Source organism: Pygoscelis adeliae, unplaced genomic scaffold (genome assembly GCF_000699105.1).
Source record: "Pygoscelis adeliae isolate BGI_AS28 unplaced genomic scaffold, ASM69910v1 Scaffold122, whole genome shotgun sequence".
Classification (NCBI taxonomy): domain Eukaryota; kingdom Metazoa; phylum Chordata; class Aves; order Sphenisciformes; family Spheniscidae; genus Pygoscelis; species Pygoscelis adeliae.
This window is the reverse complement of record NW_008824358.1, coordinates 1,176,991-1,194,011: the sequence shown is the minus strand read 5'-3', so window position 1 is coordinate 1,194,011 and position 17,021 is coordinate 1,176,991. Positions and strand designations below refer to the sequence as shown.

At 36.8% G+C, this 17,021-nt stretch overlaps 1 protein-coding gene across 3 annotated transcripts in view; it reads left to right on the top strand.

Annotated features, from left to right (window-relative positions):
- Nucleotides 1-17,021, top strand: part of SLX4IP (SLX4 interacting protein) — a 79,466-nt gene continuing 62,445 nt past the window's right edge. The window contains exons 1-3 of one of the 3 annotated variants that reach the window (XM_009319567.1): nucleotides 114-159; nucleotides 2,858-2,905; nucleotides 4,788-4,836. In XM_009319567.1, the coding sequence (XP_009317842.1) occupies nucleotides 4,810-4,836 (27 nt within the window). In that variant the 5' untranslated portion in view covers nucleotides 114-159; nucleotides 2,858-2,905; nucleotides 4,788-4,809. Of the gene's footprint in view, nucleotides 160-2,857; nucleotides 2,906-4,787; nucleotides 4,837-17,021 lie in introns of all 3 variants that reach the window. The other 2 variants (XM_009319566.1, XM_009319564.1) reach the window with 2 other exon arrangements.

The window sequence follows — 17,021 nt, the reverse complement described above, 5'->3', positions numbered from 1 at the left end:
CACCTCTCCCCACACATGGTAAAGGCACCCAAAGATGGGCAGAGTGTGAATAGTTTGCAGCTGTTGTGTTAGAAGCTGCTGTATCTTCAAGCAGGCATGTGTGGCAGGAGTTTTTGGTTCCTTATTCCTGAAGTAGAAGGAAGCTGCTACTTTGTTAAGGTAAGATGCTGTTCATCAGCTGGCAGAAAACACTTTAGCTCGCTCTCTGGGAGGCCGTGTTTCCTGGCTTCTCCTGAGTGTCTACCATTCCACTTAACATCAAATTTAGGAAAAAAGGTATTCTGCCATGTTATTTTTGAAGCATGTCTCACTCTAGCTACAGGGAACCTATGTGTTTAATTCTAGATTGTGTTTTCTTGTACAGGCTGTCCATCAAAAATGTAGATGTTGAAATACTGCAAATACCGTATCAGACTTTTTTTTTTAAATATATAAATATATATAGTTTCTGAGAGGACTTTTTCTGCCTTATTTGCTTATCTTCACATTTCTTTATGTACAGTTTCCTTTAGAGGTTCACATTAGTTTGCAACAGATATGGTATTCGATGAAACAGATTCTTATTATCAAATAGTAGCAATTGTAATAGATCTGTGTTTCTTGTGGGTTTTTTTCAACACAGAAAAATGGCAAACTATTTTGGGGCTTGCTGGCTTTTTTTCTTGTACAATTGATGGGTGTTTTTCCTCATTTTCTGATGTCTTAGTATTGGTTATCTTTTCATCTGTGATAGTTCAGCGACTTTCCTGATGTTTCACACCTTAGGTGTATTCTTCTTGTTTTTTGAAGGATTTGCTTACATTTATTCTGTCTGCTGTATTTCCTTTGTCTTATCTATATGGTCAATGAAAAGAATGTGGTAGTTGGCAAACTCCCAAAGTCAGCTTATTCCCATGAAGAGCAAATTGAACCAAAGGTAACTTCTCTTGCGCACCATTTTTCTTTCTTTTTTTTCTTCTATTATTTTGTAAATTGGATTTGGAGAGGATTTCTGCCTGTCAGCAGTCCTTCTCACATCATTAGTAGCAGAGTTGTTGCAACAGTAGTATTCTGGATGGCAAATTGTTATGAAAAAGAGGTTGGTGATGCCAGAATAAGTTCAGCTGATTCATCCCCATGCTTTGTTTGTTCTCAAGCAGGACATAAGCGTTTGGAAAAGAGGTGATGCTCTGGCATGTTTTGTTGCAACTCTTCTTCATATTATTGCTACTGTAAGGATTAACGATAAAACATTAGCAGTCCAAATATTGTTCTTCAGGTCACAAGCCTGCGGCACCATTGTGAATTGTATGCCGTATGCAGCTCAAAAACGGTGTACAATCTAGGTGAACTATGTTCCTGGAAGCATGAGGCAAAGTACCTTGTGTTCTGCCATATCCCAAGGTACAGGTAATTCGGAGTAAATGTTAGGTTTGTTTAATATTATCAGTGCTGTTGTAGGAGCCTTTAGTTGATGGTACGCTCCACAGCAAATTGTGTTTGTAATTACAGATTTCCTAACTTCAGGTTATGATTCTAGCTACTTGGAGAAGAAACTATAGCATTTAAGAGTCTTCTACTTTTTGCTGTGTTTTGCCTACTGTTTTTCCTATTTTTGATTTTTTTTTTTTGGTTGGGGGGAGCAGGTAGGGATTATTAGTAAAACTCTAGATACTAGCATTTCATTAAAATTAAAACCCCAAGCCTGAAATGCTGCTGTGAGACTTTTTTTTAAGAGAATCTGATGAGTCGTACGTGCCCAGGTTTTGTGGTGTTTTGAAAAGGCTGTGAAATATCTTATTATTTGCTTTTTGGTTTTGCATGATGGGGCGGGTGGTCCTTCCTTGGATTTCTTGGACAGCAAGAATACAATGTTGTACACTGTTACAAGGAACTGAGAAGTGCAGTTGGTTTTCACTTGGTGGCTGCCGTTTCCCTTTAGCATCTCTTCTGACCTAGTTCTAGCAGCTGGTGTTTCAAGAATTTCTGAGTTTTGTCTCCTACTAAGATTCTTCTTATAGTTGTTCTATTATGTTTACTTCTATAGAGTAGCACCTTACTACCTGACTGAATTGAAATATGATGTTCCAAGTGGTCCAGAGCACTGTTCCTTACATTGTGTTTCTCAAGATTGCTATCGGTAAAGTTGACAGAATTTACTCTGATAAGATAGAAAAGTTTCTAGGGCTATTTTGTGCAAGAAAGAATGACGGTCTGTGGCACAAGGCATGGTATTCCAGCTTCTGTCTGCAGGCTGTCATTTGAAAATTCAGTTTGCTTGCTCTATGTAACTTTTTGTTTACTATTACTATGCAGCTGATAAAAACTCTAACTTCGAGCTTTTTCAGAACATAGGTGAAACATTTTATTAACTGTATTAAAGTTTATTTTCCATAGTTACTTGCAGAATGATTCTCAGTTCAAACTCATTTTAACCTGGTTACAGTAACAACCATTTTACTTCCCACTCCTTACGACCTTTTTACTGTTTCTGTTTCTTACTGCTTGGGTATTGATATGATATATAGAAAAAAATCATTGAAGTAATTGGGAGTTTTCCTTGAGCCAGTATGTGGAATTGTGCCCTTGTTACTTTCACATTTTCTCGCAGTTGTTTTGAAGTCTCGGGTCTCAGCATTTGGATGTTTGGAATGGAAGCACTGCGTAGAAGTGTTTATTTAGTTCAAAATAATTACTGTTGAATCTTAAGATCAAAATTATCTGTGCTATGCTATGTTGTTGTAAAGTGGGTCTTTATCTTGTTTTGCGCTTTTTTTGAAGTTAAATAAGGATAATGACTGCATTTTGAAATGTGTAAGTCTAGTGCCTGACAGAGACACGTATCACCAACCTGACTTGTATCCTGAAATTTTGACAGCTCTATCACAGTGCTTTACAATAACTTGAAGTATGCAGTGAGAAACGGGTACGTCTTCCTGTGTTCTTACTATTTTTCTATACCATCTATTACAAAATTGACCAGATTTGTCTATCTTATTAAGAGGCTAATCCTTTAGGAAACTTTAGAATGTAAAAGGCAGCTCTATGCTCAGGGTAATTTCTGTTGCCGTTCGTCTAGTGCAGGCAGCAGCTACTGACACTTGTTTTCTTTCTCGATTTTGAAGTTTGAAGTGTTATCTTCTGCCGGTATACTAAGTCCCTTGTTCACCTGATTTTCTGTCCAATCCAAGTCTCTTCCTTGTCTGTTGCTTCTGTTCCTATCCTGTGTGAAAATAGAATGGATCTTAATTTTTTTATTCCTGGGTTTTTGTTGATACTAATCTGGTACCATAGGGCCCATTCCATGTCTCTTCTGAATCCCAGCATTGTGAGGTTAAATTCATGAAAGTCTTTCCAGCTAAAATATCTTCTACCTTTTGACAAGTGAATGTTTAGCTCCCGTTTATGTGGAGAATGATGAGCTTCCCCAGTAGTTTCAGTGCTGTGACTGTAATTGTTGTCAGTTTGGGGAAGAAAAAAAAAGCAGTTAAAAAACTGAAATTGGTGTGGAAGGTGATTAGACTTGTGGTTTGGCTTGCAAGCCAACTTGAAGATTGTAGTCATTTGAGTGAGATACATTGTTCTTTTAAGGGGTGGGGGGGAATCTTAGCAATTAATTGAAGGTTTCTTCTTGCGCCCAAGGGAGGGCGCGTTTAACTTCCAGCATGAATTAATGCTTCCTGAGTTACTTGGAACGGTCTGAGGCAGGGTCAGGGTCTGTGCAGCTAAATGTACCTCACTCAGTATCCCAAATTAAGCAATCTAAACCCTGTTTGGGGTAAGCAAGAGAAGAGGATGTCTAAAGTTCACTTTACTTTTGTGCAACCACAGTAAGGCTCAGGTCACATTGCTTTATGTATGTAGTAGTCTAAAATTTTAAATATACATAATAATATATGCATAGTAGGTGCACTGGAAGACATAGTTTCTTACTTAAAAAAAAAAAACCAAACCAAAACGTGACTGCGCTTTGTTCTTGAACTGGTTTAAACTCTGATATTACTGATTACCAGAACTGCAGGTAGTGAGTAGGTGTCTCAATTCTGAAGTTTGCTTACTGCCGCTTGGTCTGAAAGCAAGTTTTGAAATTTGCGTAGTGTTGCTGAGCCCCTGTTCAGAGAGCATGGTGGAGGATATTATTTCTATAGGGCCATTGTTGTATGCAGGCTGTTGTGGGCTCCCTAGCTAAGTAGAAATGGAGTATCCACAAGATAGGAAGGGATGAACTTTATGTAGAGAGGACTTTCTTGACTGGAGCAGGTATTATTTCATGTATTAAGATTATTTTTTCTTGAAAACACCACCTTTTTAATTTTGTGTGTTTTCTTCCCTCTTTTCTTTTTCATTCTTTATTTCTTTAAGCTATGCAAAGGGATTTTATGTGAAGCTATTATTTTGAAAGAGAAACTAGACCAGGGGCCGTATACGTAGGGACCAGTGGTTGAGACAGTAGTAAAGAAATATTCCAGGTTTACTTTGCTGCTCTCTGAAAGGCTTTTTGAGGGTAAGTTATATGGGTTTGTCTCTGTCTTGGTACTGGTCTGAAAAATAGTTCTAATTTTGTACTTCGTGTGTTGGATGCTAAGTGCCTGAACAATTATGAGGTTCACTAAAACAAACCAACGCAGGTAGTTAAGTAATTCTCCTTTAAATAAGAGTTTTCCTTGGTTTTCTTAAAGCGGAGTATAGGGTTTGAAGAGCAGCAGTAACGAAAAAAATGAGTAATAGATTTTAAAAATCCTTCTCAGTTGGTGTAGAGATCTGAGTTTTTCTATAGTGCTGATCACTTTTAATTGATATTTTTATAGGACCAGCTTACACTGACCTATCATGGCATCCAACAAATTTGTCATTAAGGTAAGTAGAATGTCATAGCTTTCATTTAAAAAAAAAAAAAAGAAATCTGTAATACCGCTTACAATGTCTGTACGTTGATTTTAAAGTTAATGATGAAGAGGTGCGTCCTTCAGGCTTCTGGTCATAGGAGCATACTTTGTATCGTTTTTTTCTCTCTCTTTGGAAGCAAACTTCTTGAATTCCTCTTTATCATGGCATAGCGTGTCTGAGGTCGGCTGAAGATTAAAATCGTGTAACTAAAAGTGATTAGTTGTGTAGTTAGAATTAGAAACTGCATGAATTCTCAGTAAAACAGTATTTGCTACCTGAAATAAAATTTAGGATTGATTCTTCTCTTGCTGTAATCTTGCAATATTATTTGTGTACTTCCCAGGTAATCTGAGAGTTCCTGCTTTAAGGCGTAGCAATGTTCTTAAACTCTTTAACACATTTGACTCTTTATTTGCATCTTTTTTTTTGCCTCTTTTCCCATTTTCAGGGATTAGTTGTCTTACATCCAGTAAAATGCCATTGCCGTTTATTTTGCAGTCTCTGACTTTTGGTTATATATCTGAAGAGTAATGTTTTTCAAAACATTCTGTAATGAACATAGCACTTTAATTCTTCTACCGTAACTATATCAGCTTATCAATAAATAAAACTAGTTGTTCAGTAAAAATTGTGAAACCTTCTCTTTTGGACCTTCTTTCCTGTTTCTGTGTTCCTGTATGTCTGGTGTAGTTTAGGTAATGCGTACATTTCGAAGTGATTAGCACAATATATTATTCTCTTGGAAATGTTTTTTCCAGGAATTTTCTTAACAGAGGAGACTTCTTCCTCTGTGGATTGGCTTGGGTTTTTTGGAGGGCAGCTACAAAAACCTTCCTGACTGATCAGGCTGTGGAAGCTGTTGAAGCTTGGTTTTGTGTGTAACCAACCTGTTCAACAAGCAGACTGAACACTTCATTTTTGTGTACTATGTGTTCTTTTCCAAGGAAAACTGCTGTCATCATTTAGTGGGAAGTTTGCTTTAATTTTTTACTGTTTAACATAATTGTAAACCTTAAATTGATAGTATCAATGTCTATACTATTCACTGCTTCTGAATCGATATAGGAGTTAGGAGAAATATCTTTGATTTTGAGCACGTTTTAGCTGATACTCTGAGTCTATGTGCCACTGATGTGGGCAACAACAGGAGCTGAGGCTGAAGGCATTGTTTTTCTCAGCTGAGAACTCTTGATATCATCAATATTAATGTAAGTGCCCAAGAAAACAAGTGGTGTGAGTTGAAATATCTTCACTAGATAAAAAGCCTTAAGATATTTGATTACTGACCTGCATTATTACAGCTTGCTGATTCAGCATGGACACTTTACCGGTGTTCAGCATGTACCCTGGCAATCACTAAGTAATTTAACATCACTGACTGTCTCAGCAAACGGATAGGTTCTCACTGAGCATGTGTTTGTAGGTAAGCAATATCACAGATACAACTTTATTTTCTTTCTGATAGTATTTGAGAAGCGAGGATAAGTTTTTGCATGTACAGAATGCTGAAAATTAACTTTGCCTTGACTAAAATGTATTGAATACATAATGTAAATATGTGAAAAGCTGACTGGCATTCACTTTGTGCGCAGATGCATAACATTTTACTTGTTAGATCGGGGATTTTGTATGTGAATATTTGCTTCTTTACGTTAACCGGATTTGTATTTAATGTAACTATTCCCTTTTTAGAGACTGTTCAACTTTCATATAAATTTTTCAAGGAAGATCCCTGTGCAGAAGATTCTCCATTAAAAGGCAGAAAATATTCTCACTCCTCTCTGCAGGAGGAGTGTTGAAAATACTACGTTCTTACTTTTAGGTTCCTCGCGTTTGAATTGATAAGGGTATTTTACTGAGTCTGAAAATGTTCCATGCATGTCTCGTCTTCTACGTTCTCTACTTTTAAGTTTTCAGATTTTGTAAGCATGTGTATGTTAATCTTGTTGGTAAGAGAGCGAAAACACAGCTTATCAGTCTTTCAAGTCTTAGCTGACTGGAACGTAATTAAGAGGAAAACACCTGTAATGTGTTTAATGGCTTTGCTTCTTAACAGCACGTATTTTATATGAGAATCTCTGTACCTCCAATGTAATGGTCAATTATTTTCAGTAGAGGGAGTAGTTGGCCTATTTTTGAAAGGCGATCCTAAGCTTGGTTTTATGGGCAATTAAGAGTGATTGAAATAAAATAATTGATGCAGTAAAATAGCTTTAAACCTTAATACAAAAACTACGGTTAGGTCCTAAACACGCTTTCTTCACTTGCCAAGTGGCTGGATGCCATAGAGTTGTGATGTGCAACAGATAATATTTTGTGCAAGTTAATTTGATCAGCAATTTTCAATTTTAGGAAATATTGATACTTCATAAAGCACTGCATGGTAAAATACCCCCAAATCTGGAAAATAAGACATATGAATTTAATTAAGCTTTCTGTGCGTGTTGCTAAAATATTTTACTGCTGTTCTGAGAAATAAATCTTAACTTTAATTGGTAAGGCTTAAAGCAAAATCATGAACTCTATATGGATTTGAAAAATACTATCACTAGGGCCTTGTTGAAAACTTTGGACAAACTAGAAAGAATTGCTCTTCCAGAATTGTGTAAATTGACTTTATTCATGCCAAACTGCAAAACTAAATATAGTAATTTTTATGGCTGTAATAGAAAAAATTCATTTACTGTTTTCTGCAATTTGTTCATTTGCCAAACACTGAAGACTGTAAGTTGTTACTACATTTCAATAGCTCAACTCAAAGAGAAGCTTTTTTACTTTGCCATTTCCTACTTTGAGAAATTAAGAGCCCTGTTCTGTCTCAGATTTGTAGGCCTTTGCTAGCACATTTCTTAGATTAAGATAATTATAGTTTCAGTGTTCCCTCTGCTCATCCAGCACACTCTACAATCGGTTTTCCAGCAGTGTTCCTTGTTATCAATTTAAATTACTGCATGCTGGAAGTGTATATGAAACTTTTTGGTCCTTACTGCTTCAAACTTTTTGCTTGCTTCAAATTGTAAGTTCCTTTGAAGCAGCGAGCATATTTTTCTGTTTTCTATTGGGAGCAAAGGTGGAAGTACTGGATATGATAGGACAGAAAAATGACAGTACAACTGTAATGTGGTCAATTTTCCCCTTCATTTTGCTTGTGTATGTATCCTTTTTTAACATTGATGTATCTTAATGTAATCATTAAGATACTGATTTATAACCAAAGGCATCTTAACATCTGTCTTTGCATGTCTTAGAAGTGCTCCATGAAAGAAAGTGTGCATAGAAAGAATGTTGATTATAGGCCCTAACAGTAGGTAGAAGGAAATGGAAAGATATCTTCCTGTCAGACAATATGCTAGTATGTACTTACAGCACTGTACGGGTCATTTTAGGGTCTGCTCACAGACCTGTAGAAGGTATTACTGTCTTTTGTCTGGACTAAGAAAATGTGCAGTTTATTTTGAAGGAGCCTTTTTTGATATTTCCATGCATGTTTAAATATGTTAATAGATTTCTAATGCTAAAGCTTCACTGTATCTCTGGCCTTTCCAGTGCTTGCTTTCTTTTAGCTACCAGTTGAAATGTAATACAGCGATAGTATGTCGATAAAGATTTCTGTATCAGATATGTCTGTTCGGATGATTCTTAGGAGACATGTAAGTGGGCAAGACAGATTAAAGTTCACATTTCTGTGAAGTGTGTCGATTGAATTAGCTAACCAATATTTCTGTAAATATTTTGCTCTGTGAGAAAGTGATGTGTTTGCTGCTTCTTGCAAGTAGTTTGGAGAGAAAAAAAACTAGGGAGATGAGTAGGTTTTCTTATCTCATTTTTTAATTTTTCGCTGATTCCATATAATATATAATCCATATAATATCCTCCATAATAATGGAGGATAGTAAATAACACATTTTACTGCTCTATTAAGTCTATAGATACATGAATGCAGTGCTCTTAAGTGGAGAGCGAGAGTAAGGAATACTGTTTGTGTTTAAAATAATTTTTTTGTATGTTGTGACTGCTCAGAGTTACTAGACTGATACTACAGATGCTTTTTTTACATATATTGTTTTGAATTGTTTAGCATACTGACTTCTAGTTTGAGAACTAGTTTTTTTTAGAGTGCTTAGTTAAAATAACTAATAAATACGGTATTTTCTGATGTCCATTTCTTTTTCCCCATTGCAAAACTAAGACATTTGTGTGTGAAATTCATGTAGTTGGAGTACTTGCAAACATTTCCCTAGAAATAAGGTGTAAGTTTAAGATTTCTACAATCTGATAGAGTTTGTAAAAGTTTTCCAAACTGATTAAAGGTTGTTGAATTTTATGTGTACTATATGTTCTTATATATGCTTTTTGGGTCTTTAAGGAATAGCTATATTAACCATATAATGGTAGTTTTTTTTTTCTAGGGATGGTGTTCTCCTAAAGCAACATTGCTCAGAACAACTATAAATACAGGTGGTTGGAATGGTTATTATCAAGTAGCATCATGCACTTCACTCAACTGTGATGTTTGTTTCTATACGAATGGATAAAATACGATACTTGTCTAAAAGGGCTTAAATGTCTTAAGAAGATAACAAGGGACCTGGGGGAAAATATGATTTAAAATAGGAAGTAGAAAACAATAATAATGCATGGAGGGACATCTATTTGATTTTCTTTCTTAACTCTGTATTTAATTCCCAATTTCATGGGACTAGATATGGAATGACTAAAGTGATGAGTAAATAAGTTCCAGAAGAAAGAAGAGAGGAAGTTGGGAGGTAGTGAGGGGAGGAAAATTAAGTGTACGATCTAATTCTAAACCTCCTGGAGTCAATGGAAGTTTCCTCACTGACCTCAGAGGATTAATTTTCAAGCCTAGGGAAATGATGAGTGGATGAAGAGTTGGGAGATTAAAGTGTTAGCAAAAGGAGAAAGGAATAGGAAGCCAGAGGGATAAACAACAATAGTGAAAACACTGCTTTCACAGGGATCACTTCAAATAAGGAATAAAAGGATGGTTCAATTTGCATTACTTTTTTTAGTAATTCAAATAAATCTGATTAGCTTTAAAAGTACCAGTTGTGCCAGAAAATTAGGTTTTTGCTGATTATGAGCTATATACTACTGTGACAGTGATATGGGATTCTAAATACACACCATACCAAGTGTTACTAATTTTTTTTAGATTTAATAAATTCAAAGATGTAATCTCCATGATGTTTGCCATATGCCTTATTTTTGACCAGCACTACCATATTTTACACCTCCACTGTTCTGCTTCTTGGAGATCTTGGTGGTACTGCCTGCTTGACCCCCGAGTCCAGCAGTGAAGGAGGAAGGGATGGGAAACTTAGAAGCAGACTTCAGTCCCTGTGAGTCCAGCAAAACATCAGGGCTTAGCAGAGATGCTGGATGGGGTCACTGAATGTCTTTAGGTCCTGGGAGAGGCTTCAGCTTGCGCTGTAGGTGAAATTCTTCAATTCTTTCCAGTGAGTTCAGATGGAGGTTAGTAGGCTGGGAGGTAAAGGGATCCACGTTTCATATAGTACCTGGTAATGCCATGTACAAACAGTTTAATGATGCAGTGATGCAGTTTTTGCTCTTGATGTTAGTATCATGAAAATTTAATATAAAATTTTTTGTATTGTTTCGTGTGGCCTCTCCCCACCCTGGACAGTGCAGATCGATTCTGCTATGTGGACGTTATCTGAATATTTGGTATATGAGTGTGTTCTGACTGGACTATGGAGTAAAAGGGAGAAGAGAGACTGACAACACATTTTTATTCTTTCCTTATGTTTCATCCATGTAGTTCACAACTTCCTTAAAAGGTGTCTATTTTTAAAAGCAAAATTATTGCTTAGTTTCAATTCTCAAATAAGAGCTTAGTTTCTCGACATTTTGTGTTCCCTGCAGCACTTGTTCAGCCGTGACTTTGCAGTATTTTTCTTGACTCAATAGGCAAACTTTTCCTTAAATAATGGTACCACAGGACATGGCACCCTATTTCAATATTCTGCTGCAGTCATTGCTAAGCATGAGCACTGATGACACTCAGCTATTGTGAAAACCCTTTAAACTGCTGATAAATCGATGACTCATGGTCACCTGATGAAAACAGAGTCATTACCATGACTCCAGAAACTTTAGATCCCATGTAAGTGTTTCACTTCCCACACTAGTTCTTCTAAAAGCGATGATGATGCAGTTATTTTCTAACAGTTGACAGCTGCTCAATTAAGCTGTGACAGTGTGGTTGGCAAAAACTATAAATTCCAGACTTTTTTAATAATAGTTTAAGGAACTAAAATCTGTATGAGCTCTGAAGAAGTCACCAACATTATTCGCAGTGTTACTTGAAGTGTTTTCTAATCAAATTATACATTTTTGATTTCATTTACCACTACTGAATTAAGTTGTTCTTATAGTGGATCTGACCCAAACCTCATTGAAGTCAGCGGGCTTTGGATCAGAGCCTGTAGGAGTATATTGGTAGCACACTGTAGCTTAACTAAAGACATACTGATTTATTTCATAAACAGCCTTCCTCAGTTGAGTTTATCTGTCTTTTTTAAATGCGGTCTGTTTGTCTATAATGTCAATGTCTAAAGAAGCTAGGTTGGAAAAATACTGAAAAGTGATACAGCCAAATAGTAAAATATAAATCAGTTTTAATTCCAATGTGAAAAGAGTAAAATGAAAACCCCTGTGTTGCCGACTTGTGATTACCCAGGGACTGTGAAAAGATGGATAAAGCGAAAATAGAACTATGAAAAAACAATAAATTAGACTTTAGGTGTGTATGATTCTCTGTTATAACGCAGAAAAAGGTTCTCAACAAGTAATTGAATGTAGGGTAGTGTGGGATGGTTCATTCACTCTTAAATGATCAGGAGTTTGACTGGTGATTTTTGTCTTACGCTAGTTTCCCTCTTTTGACTGGAAATATTTCTAACTTGAAATGCTGTGAGACACCATGCTTAAGAAAATAAAAATATTAAGTGATTTCAAATGTGTATGATTGAAACTTTTGCTAGAATGGATAATGTGGTGTGTATGGGACCAATATAAAAATATTATTTTCTTTCTTTTTAAACAGATGTTGACTGAGTAAAATTCATGCTTTAAAATTTAACATATAGACTCCTACAATTTTTTTAGTTATATCTCCATTTCTGTTTGTTTTTTCCCATTTATTTTCCAGCTGACTCATTTCAAACTTAGATGAACATTATGTATTCTGTGCTAAAAACTGGGACTCATCTAGTCTGAAAAAGAATGGTCTGATCAGAATTGAATACTAACTTCAGGTATTAAGGGGAAAAAAGGTAGAAACAAGATAAATTTCTTAGATGCAATAATATCAGTCATACAAACTGTGTCAACAAATGACATGTGGGAAAATCATGGCTTTTTTGTGTGGTGGTGCGTTTTGCCCCTGAATCCCTTTCCACCATTTTTGTTACCACAAGCAGTGTGGTAATGAAAAGGCAAAAAGTTACAGATTTAATAAAAAAATTTAGTAATAACGTCAGAAACACATTTGCAAAACAAGCTGCACTATGGAGTGAAGTGATATCTTGATTGATAAAAAAGAACTCTTACTACAGAAGGCAAGTTCTGTCGAGCTTGTCTGTATTCTAGCTCTTCTGCTGTTGTGCATTGTTCTAGCCTTCTGTTTTTTAACAGAATCTGTCTCCTTTTGCCTTCGTGAGATAGGACAGGCCAAACGAACAGAAAGGATAAACAAATTTATATAACGAATAAAAATCAGATTAGCTGCATAGGTTCATTTAGTCATACAAAGAAATGGTAAATGAAGATAGGTCTTGCCAAGCCATGTTGTCTGTACCTTTGTATATCAAGCTAACCTATTTTTTTTATTTCCCGGCTTCATAGAACGCAGTATTTTTAATGAGGCCTACACAAAAGACAACGCTGCCTTCTTACTGCGAAACAGTATTTGTAGCTGAGAGGTTTTCACTTGGGAAAGTGGGAAAAGAATAGTTTGTGGTCTAGATCATGCGCAGATGGTTTTGAACCAAAATCTTAACTTCAATCTTGAGTGCTTCAAGATGATCTTTTCCTCTTGGCTGTGTACACTTTGCTAGGGAAGTATGGTCTGTTTGTGAAGCCCTAAGAGCAAACGTCATCTTTCTTGGCTTTGTACTTTCTTGGCTTTGTAGCTTCATCGAGGCTTGTTGTTGTTTCTGCTATCTGTACGTTTTACAGACAGATCCGCTTGCGTGAAATCCTGAATCTACAAGCTTCAGCAAACCACAGATTTTATTCCTTTTTCTATGTAACTTGCCACATACCTATGAAATAGCATGCGAGTGGAGAATCGCTGTAAAGATGTTGCATCAAATACTCCTTGAAGAATAGTTAGTTGTTAGTCTTGAGGGAGAGTGAGGAAAAGAACAGAGGAAAGGAAGAATGACATGGTGCTTTCCACATGAGAAAATGTGACATAGCCACGGAACATTTTCTCAGCATTTTCATATTGTTAATGACTGAGGTTGGGGGATATCTGTAAAGGTACTTCAAGAACTCTATCCTCATTTTGCTCTAAAAGCCTGTGCGACAACTAAACTAAACTAAGCTCTATTCCACATGCAAGGTCCTGCTTGGTTTCCGGGAAGTAGTAAGGTGCCTGGCATATCTGGCACCACTCAACTGGTGAAACAATAGTTTATATAAGATACAGTTAAATACAGCCTTTCAAGTTCAAGCCAATATTCCCCTATTTTAAACTCAGAGGGTCATCTGTGTTCCTTGAATATACCAGTGATTTAATAGCACTCACAGTTAACCAAATATACATGGTTGTGGTTTATCCTGCTTTGTATCATACAGATAAAGGCTGATAGAAGTGCATGGCTCTGAACATAAAATATTTGCTGAACTAAAGAGTTCAGAAAGAGCTAAGCCTTGAGCCATTAAAGAGCATCTGTTCAATGCCAAGACCCTAGGATTTGACAGTTGGTAGGGTCATGCAGTATATAACTTTCCCTTCTTTATTTTGACGTTCCTATAGTATAAAAATAGGAAGGAGAGTAATATAAGTAGCGCTACCGTAGTGTGTTGCCTTGCCGTTATAAGGTAGTCTTCAGTAGTGGAAAACAAGCTTATGAAGAGTTATTCCCTTTGTGGTACTGTCTGTAAGTCTCTGGTTCTTATTTTGCTGGGTGTTAAACTGTCACATAGTCGCAATCCAGGTCTCGGGGAATTTACAAACAATTTAGACGATAGGAGTAAGTCTGACACATCAAAAGTTGAAAATGAAACCCATAATTTAAAAAAGCAGTCAAACAAAACCAGATTCTCGCCTCAAACAAGTGCTGAGTACTGAGTGTTTGTAGTATAATATGAAATAGACTGAATAGCAGTGACTGGTGATTAAATCATCATTGGCTGCTGTGGGCGTCCCAGGGGAGAGACATCTTATAGGAGGATTTGGAATAAAAGAACAACATTGGCTTATAGATTTCTTCAGAAAATTGTTAGAATTTGTCATTCGTTTTAAATCTTTATATGTCAATTTACACATCTTTCAGAAAATTGAGTTGAATAATTTATTTTGCTTTTATTGTTTGGTGAAAACAGAGGGTGCTGTTCAGAAATGACCTTAAAAGACCAAAAAAAATGTTAAGCAAAATGTTTCTTTGCCTATAACACTTTACCCTGATAATTGGCAGGAATTGTGATTTGATTTGTAGAATGTTTGGAGGATACAACTAGGGGTACTTGCTGATTATGACCTGAAAAGAGATTTAATTACAGATGCCCAGCATATTCTACGTAGTTCAGGAAACTCTTTGCTAATTTGAAGCCATTTTCTGTAAGGCTATTGGAGATGGCTCATATGTCATCGCCATTTTATAGAGGTCTGCGTTATTAAGCATGTAGGAGCTGTTGGGATTTAGTCTGGGTTTGTAAATTCCTATTTGAACTATGATACAAATTTTGGGAAGGAAAAACCCAGTGATGAAGAATACATTAAAACATATTGTAAGTTCCCAAGCGAAATGATATTCCGATATTGTTAGAACCTGCCTTTTTGTTGGAGTATCTTTTGCAAGCATCAAGAGATCTCACAGTATTTCAAGCTGTACGCCTAGAAAATCACTTAAAGCTCTGTTGTTGGTAGCCAGCGTTGTGACAGGGTGAGGCAACCGTTTTTCACGTACCGTTACGAGACAGCATTCCCACCCCAAGCAGAGAAAATGAAGGTGGCAAAATATAATTTCTAGATTTGTAAGTTGGCTAGGCCGTTGGATCTGTTACAAAGTGTTATGGGTACCACTGATGATCACAGACTGTTAAAACACAATAGAAAGTTTGATCTTCACAGTGGGCTACAAATTCAAAACTAGTTTAGAAGGAGAAAATACTTCTGGAATTACCAGCAGCATTGCTCGTCATTGTTCCTTGGAGACCCATGTGTAAGCAGAGCCTCGCTTCACATTCAGTTGCTCTGCCAATTTGGTATTCCTCCTTTACACGGAGATATTAGGAATAATAGATTGTCAAACACTTTAACCTTTTTTTATTAAGAAGCAAAACGTGGAGAGCTTCAGTCTCGCCATTAACCCTCATTAGCTGTGGGCTCTGTTACACGGCGCTTTTTGAAATGATGCCTGAATACAGAGCTGTGCCTACTCTTCAGAGAGTACCGGTGTTCCTGAAATAACTTCAGCTTGTATCCTCCTCCTGAGTATTTCTGTTCCATGTAAGGAGTGGTTGTGTCCTTAACACCAGACTTTATCTACGTAGATACTAGTGAACTTTAAATGGATGCAACTGGTAGTTTCAGAATAGGCAACATAATGGTATTTAAGAGGGTAAGCTCATTCACCGTGAACACCTACTTTATAGTAAAGCCCACATCAAAATGTCTGCTGCTGCTGCTGGCTATCATCATATTGGTACTTGATTTTGAAATACTACTTCTTTCTCTTTTGATTTTGAAATACTACTTCTTTCTCTTCGGGTTGCCACACAGACGTAGTGGTTAGACCTTGATCAGCAAGTGGCGTGCTCATTTCTCTAATTTGACTATCTGTAAATGAGTTCAGTGATCCTCAAGATGCTTAGATTAGTTCCCTTTGTCTTTTCAGCAATAGTTTGGATCTCTTCAAAAAGTCAGTATGCTACTTGTTTAAATGTTGAAGTAGTAAGACATCAGTCCAAATCTATTAAGATGTAATGTAGTTTAAATGTGATGGTGTCTATTATCTTACTAGTGTGGTGGAAAACAGCAAGGTTTTTTTTCAAATGGTAGTTCTGTTGTGGGCTGCATGATGGAGGTTCCCACGTATTTCAGGTGAGGATTCCAGGCTTTTCCACAAAGTGAAAGGGCTACAAAAACTCTGTTCTGCGAGAGCTCATTCTCAGCAGCGAAGATCTCCCTTGCTTTTATTTTCATGTTTATAGCAGCACCTTATAGAGACTTACAAATCAGAACTCAGAAAGAGTAAAATGAGAAGTGACAGGGTTGTGGAACGGGCTGTGGAAGGTCAGTGTCCCATGGGGGGAGCAACTTTGGGATAGGCTTTCACCTGTATAAGTGGTGTTGAATAGCAGGGGTGTATGTTTAACTTTTTAAATTGCAGATAAGCTGCAGATTATAAGCATGAAAATGCAATAATGTGCCATTAATATTCAAAGGAACAGATTGCACGTGAACAGGTAATGGGATTGGAATGGTTATGCTGCTCCCTAAACGGAAAGAAAATCTGTCGCTGCATACTTGTGTGTCGTGGAGTTTCCCTCTGTGACTTCCATAGGAAGCTTCTGCAATCTGGCGTTACACTAAATAAAATCTCAGGCCTTTCTTTGTTGCTTGCAGCTGTCTTCGACCAATCCATTAATGTTTCCGGACTAGAGCAAAAGCTGAATGTTCACAAATAATTCCACACTGAAGAAATGTATAGCCTCGAGCTTTATTTAGCTAAAAAAATAATAAAAAAAAACAACCCCAAACGTCTCTGTTAGAGTCCAGTTGTGGTGGGATACAATTCTTGAATTCCTCCTTTGATGCAAGATGAAGTGTGGTCTGAGGAAGCTTGGTCTAGCTGGCCCATGGTACGAAAGCAGCAGGCACTGAAAAGAAGGCGGTGGTGATGTTCGTGATGGGGAAGCTGCCCTCGGGCCCTAAGTACGCC